This window comes from Colossoma macropomum, unplaced genomic scaffold (assembly GCF_904425465.1).
Source record: "Colossoma macropomum unplaced genomic scaffold, Colossoma_macropomum, whole genome shotgun sequence".
NCBI classification, from domain to species: Eukaryota; Metazoa; Chordata; class Actinopteri; order Characiformes; family Serrasalmidae; genus Colossoma; species Colossoma macropomum.
The window spans coordinates 42,352,039-42,358,038 of record NW_023494787.1 but is presented as its reverse complement, the minus strand read 5'-3'; the positions used below and the strand labels follow the sequence as shown (position 1 = coordinate 42,358,038).

General features: G+C 37.8%; 1 protein-coding gene across 1 annotated transcript; it reads left to right on the top strand.

The window, feature by feature from the left end:
• asf1ba (anti-silencing function 1Ba histone chaperone) lies at positions 1-5,752 on the top strand. The gene is made up of 4 exons (XM_036567421.1): positions 1-525; positions 1,231-1,346; positions 4,184-4,360; positions 5,040-5,752. Exons 1-4 carry the CDS (start codon positions 417-419, stop codon positions 5,229-5,231), a joined length of 594 nt encoding a protein of 197 aa, XP_036423314.1. The 5' UTR covers positions 1-416; the 3' UTR covers positions 5,232-5,752.
• Positions 5,753-6,000: the final 248 nt, after the last annotated feature.

Here is a 6,000-nt window from a genome sequence, read left to right as displayed (position 1 = left end):
TCGTCCGAACACACTGGCGGGAGACAGAAACGTTGCGAGCTTCCTTGTCGGTGGGGATTTGGCGTAGAGTAGCGTACAAAAGCAACGTTGCTCATTTCATTTAAATACTTTGGACGCCTTATGAGCTGCATTTCAAATTCCTGGGAGAGAAACACGGCTAACTGCGACAGTTTCCAGGTTCTTGCTAACCAAACTGCTGCTAACGTTAACTGGCTAACGCGCTAGCTAGCTAGGCAGCACCTGCTGACCCGTCTAAGCCTTTGTCTCTTTAGAAAGGTCTCCGAAGACTTTCGTTTCTTTCTCACGTTTTCCAGCTTTTCGTACTTTATTTTTGCCTGTTTGTTTCCTGGGAAACTCTGTTGCAATTTTATTTCCTCCTGTCTTGCTAAACTTGCTAAACCGCATAGCAGAGTAACATGGCAAAAGTGCAAGTGCTGAATGTTGCTGTTCTGGACAACCCGAGTCCTTTTGGAAACCCTTTTCAGTTTGAGATAACGTTTGAGTGCATGGAGGATCTTCCAGAGGGTGAGCATTTTTCTGTTTTGTTGTTTGACATGCTATGCTTTCTATAAGTAGCTAACGTACCTCCTTGAGTTGACGTCAGAGGATTGGCGGGATGTTGAAACATTGAATGGGCGTCAAGTTCACTCCAGCTCATTGTGTTAACTACTGTTCATACACTAATAATGGCTCGTAGTTAAGATAGGTTAACCTACCTAAACTTCGCTGTGTTGTTACTCTTTATCTCTTGTACATCGTCTAGTATCAAGGTTTTGTTGAGGGCAAACGGCTTCAGTCAGTTTCAGTTCAGTTGCTACACTTGTAAAAAATATGGCTCTTCAAGGGTTCTTTAGTATGGGAATGGTTCTGTTTAGAATCAACAGAATCGACTTTTCATTGCATGGTGAAATGGTTCTTCAGGTTGATGGAGAATATTTTGTATATGGTTCTATATAGAACCTTTTTGAAAATGGACGAAAAAGCGTTCTTCTATTATTACAATGTCAAAAAGGACCAATTTTTAAATAGATTCTGTATAAAACCATATACAAAATATTCTTTGTCAATCTGAAGAATCATTTCACTATGAAAACAGCCATTTAAGCATGAAATTCCTTTTACTAAAGAATCCTTGAAGAATCATCTCTTTTAAAAGTGTAGAAATGGCTGATGAGTTTGTATGTTACTCAAGCACAGCTATGTTTGAGTCTAACTTTATTTCTGTTGTAGATCTTGAGTGGAAAATCATATACGTGGGCTCAGCCGAGAGTGAGGAGTATGATCAGACTCTTGACTCCGTCCTGGTTGGCCCAGTCCCTGCAGGAAGACACATGTTTGTGTTCCAGGTGAGGTGACGCATCGAAGTTACACCGATTTCCTAGCCCCACGTTAAGGCTATGTCTTGCCTCATAAGGATTTTCAGCAGTGTTTCACTATGGGCATTGCTGTTCAATCTGAAACTAGGATCAATCCATCGTTAGTCTGGATAACCGGCCTCTGGGCAATGCTAATTTGTCCCCCTTAAAAGGGAATTCCATCAGTTTTTCACCCTTAAAACGTAAACCGTCAGAGTGATTTAATATGAAATGCTCCGTTCTAGAGAAACATACAGAGTCAGAAGTGTTCATAGTGGTGATGAACAGAAACAGATGTCTAAAGAGTTTAATGCCTCTAAAAAAAAGTTCCTGCACAAAATAGGTACAAATACTTTGCTTGGTGCATGAGACACATGTTTTATTGTAGGCTTCTGTCTAAAACATATTTAAATCCATTAATTTTAGAGACCTATATGCAGGGTGTTTATAAGTAAAATATCATCTAAAAAAAAAAAATTAAGCTTCTCTTTAATGTACCAATTCAGATTATAACACTCTGAATCACTGTTACATCTCAATGCATTAACTAGACAAAAAATTTGGAAAAACATTAGAATTTACCTTTAAGCACTTATGCATTGATTGGGACCCATTATGTGTATCCTGATGTGATTTGATACTCTAATCTCTTGCTTACATTTAATTTGTACGGGGTTGAATAAACATTCTCTTATATTAATTCATGTTTTGGTTCATTACACCAAACGTCTAAAGAATCAAAAACAAATTAAACTCAACAGTTATGTTCATTAGGTTGGAGTTAGGTTACATTTGGGGCAGAAACTTTCTATATTCAGTATTAGGTCTGGATTCATACACAAGCTAAGTTATGAATATTTAAAAAAAAATCTAATAAAAAGTGAAAAGTTGTAATAATTCATTTTTTGTGCTTAAATAAAAGCACAGTTTCCCAGATCTTTGCGAGGAAAAGCCTTTCTGAAGTGTGACTTATGAGTCATGGGACACAAATGCACAAATTGAAATGCTCCATTTATGTCTGAAAAGTATGAATTAAAAGTACTCAAGTCTTTTACCATGTGTGCCATTAAAATGGCCTTCTTTGTTTTGCAAAGTTGAAAATCTGTGTTGAAAAAAAAAAAAACATGCATGTCTTTATATCTTTAAAGGGAATGTCAACTTGATTGCAAATATTAAGAATTCAGTTGATTTTTAAAAATTTCTGCGTAGTTCAATCGTTGAGATGTAAACAGTCATTCAAAGTGACTTGATGTGATATGGTGAGTGAACTTTTTGGCAATGTTGAGTGATTTCTTTATAGCCGTGGTTATAGGAGCCAGGAGTGATGTCTAATAAAGCTGTTACCCAAATATAGCCGTGTAGAGACAAACAAATCTTCTGAGTTTTACATGTCATGTTGATCATGGTGAAATAGTGGGAAACCAGGGAAAAAAAGTTTTCTTAAGGTAGTATTTTGCCTTAGAACGCCATGCATATGCATCTCTGCCATGAATTGATTTAAAAAAAAAAAAAAGTTTTAAGTCAAAATCTTCTTAAAACCTTTGTGAAAACAATGTATCAGGCCCTAGATGACATGTTTGTAACAGTTTTGTGTAACTTTCTGCAAGGTAGCTGAGACATTAAATACTTCGGACGTCAGGTTTCTGTGACCACTGATGTGAGAACTTCTGAAATGTCAACTGCATTTCACATCAGTTCACTCTGAATGGACCTCATTCATCAATATCTTCCTAAGATTTTTTTTTTTTCTTAAATTTTTTCCTAAGGAAAGTGTACATTAGATTCATCACGTTCTTAAACCACAGAACTGTTCAGAGCTTTGTGCTCTTGAGAACTAATCCCAAATAAGAACACATTGATGAATGATAGAATCTTCTGTAAGTGGATTTTAAGATTTTTTTTTTTTTAACTTCTCTGCATCATTTGAGCACAGGAGCTGCCCTTTATATTGTGTGAAAATTCCATGCTTAACAGACTAACAGAAATACTCCAAAATTATGTATTCAACATTCAAGCCTCAAGCCAGAAAAGCCCATGGGCCTCATTCATCAACCATTCTTAAGAGGAAATTTCTTCTTAAAACCCACTTATGCAGTTTTCGGGAAGATTCTGATATTCATCAGTGTGTTCCTACTTGGGATTTGTTCTTAGGCAAGAACAGAATATACACAAACTAGAGCACAAAGGTGTGAGCAGTTCTGTGGTTTAAGCACACGTCATGAATCTGATGTAGACTTTTTCCTAGGATCTTTCTCAAGAACAGATTTAAGAAAAAATTTAGGTCCCATTATGCTGGCTGTCTTAGGGAAAAAATCGTGACGTTAATTTATGGAACATTATTGCAAATCAAAACAGTCACAACATTGGTTTGAAACCTCACAATTAGACTTTTTTTAAGCTGTAGATTAAAAAAATCTGCCCTAATTCTGATTGGTTTGTGGGAACTCTTGAGGTTAGCAGCTTCCAACCTATTCCTGCCCAGCTCCAATTCAACTGAGGAAACACAAAAGCACAAACATCTCCTTTGTGAAGTTACCAACATTGTTTTTTTTTGTTTTGCAGTCAGTAGTACATTCATGCAGGAGCCTATATCTAAAGTAAAACAGATTAATGTAAGGTGACATCCCCTTTAATATCGTATGTTTGATGTATATCTTGATGTTTTTTTATTTTAATTTTGATATTATTTCTTGCTGTGTGACAGTCATAGTTTTACTGTGGGGTCTTAAGGTGTAGATTTAAAGTTAAACTTCAAAAAATGTAATTGTAAATGAAAATATGACCCTCTTCCCTGACGGTACTGTGGTGCTCTTGTGTATCTTTGACAGGCTGATGCCCCAAACACAGCCCTGATCCCTGAGAGTGATGCTGTGGGTGTCACTGTTGTCCTGATCACCTGCACATACAGAGGACAAGAGTTTATTCGCATTGGTTATTATGTCAACAACGAGTACACTGACGCTGAGCTCAGGGAGAACCCACCACTCAAACCTGACTATGGGCAGGTAAGCTGAACATCCTTTTAGCTTAAGCAGGATTAATGGAGAAATCTTTACAGTAGATTCATGTCTTGTATGAAGTTGAAACATTCATAGAAATTTCACAAACAATGCTCCATTGTTTCTGATCAATGGAGCATTGCTTGTTTTAATAAAACATACAGCTCACTCTTTAGTTATTTAGTTGTATTTTTTTTGTCATTGCTATCTAGTACAGTAAAAGATGGGAAATATTATTAAAAGCCTTAAATGGCTTGAACTTGGGCCGTGAGTCATCTTTAACAGCATCTTTACCAGCTGGCCAATTTGGTGTGCAAAAAGTGAACTTAGTTTTTTGTATCACTCTAGCAAATAATAACACAGTGAATCTTTGTGACATAGGTAAACATTTAATGTTGCATTTTCAACCTAAAGTCAGTTTCACTGACAGTCCAGACTTCACTCTCTGTGGCATCTTCAATAACTTTAATATTGGCCAGCTATGAAGAGCGTCAGTCAAAAAATGCACTGTAACATGCCCACCCACTCTGTCTCTTCACTAGACTAGCTTATAAAATGATGTAGCTGCATTCATTTTCATGTTATTTCTATAAATTTCAGAAGTGGTGGGTCAGATTTCTGAGAAGCAGGAAAAATTTTCATGTACCTCTGTGCTTATAGACATGTTTTATATCTTGTTTTTCAGCTCCAGAGAAACATTTTGGCTTCAAACCCACGTGTGACCAGATTCCATATCAACTGGGAGGGATGTTCAGAGAAGATGGAGGATTCTGAGAATGTGGATCCGGCTCCTAACGCGATGCTGCCCCCTTCGTGCCCTCCAGGCAAAGCACCTCCACTCGGACTAATGCCAGACAACTCCATGGACTGCTTGTAAAGATCCAAGGCCACGTGTAAAGAAATCCCTCACCTCAGAGCACTTATGTGCAAGATCCACCGGTCCAGAGAAGATGACATGCAGATCAGCAATGACTTTCTTGATTTTCGGATTCATGGTTTGGTCAGGCTCTCAATGTATTGAGTCTGCTGGCTTAAACAATCAGTGGCATTAACGTTTGACATGTTAGAAGAATGAATGTGTCAGAGCAGTACTGAAACAACTTGTGAGACGGACTGAGTAACGAGTGTGAGACGTATCCCCAGCTCTTGTTCACACTGTTACATATGCTTGTCTTGAGCCATGCCGTTCGATTTTTCAGAGAGTCTTCAGAAAGAGAGGTTGTAAGTTATTATAGGTCATGTGACATCACAGGAGCGATATGTTGCTCATCCATAAGAAAAAGATCAGATTTGCTGTGTTTAACACAGTCTGCAGGTGGGATTGTATAATACTGTATATATGTTTACTCTGATTTGTATGCCAGCTGTCCAAATAAATAAATATCTTTTGTTATGTGATGGTTGCAGTGAGCACTTTTTGTCTGTTGTGCTGGGAAATGGAGTGTAAGTGCAGCTGTGCTCCATTCATAAAAAAGCAACAGTGCTGTATTATGCAGGAGCTCACCTCCCTCGCCATTTTTGGAGTGGCGGGTCCTGCTAGCTTGCTGTTGCTAGGCAACATGGACTACTGCTGCATCTATGGCCATACCTCAAAGTGGCAGCATCAATTCTGCCTTTTTTTTATCTGGTTTATTATGATGCATTCG

Bases quoted from the DNA above. Each gene is read 5' to 3' on its own strand.
- asf1ba (XM_036567421.1), top strand. From the start codon at position 417: ATGGCAAAAGTGCAAGTGCTGAATGTTGCTGTTCTGGACAACCCGAGT. The intron at 526-1,230 runs GTGAGCATTTTT...TTTCTGTTGTAG, and splicing joins CATGGAGGATCTTCCAGAGG to ATCTTGAGTGGAAAATCATA. The intron at 1,347-4,183 runs GTGAGGTGACGC...TATCTTTGACAG, and splicing joins GACACATGTTTGTGTTCCAG to GCTGATGCCCCAAACACAGC.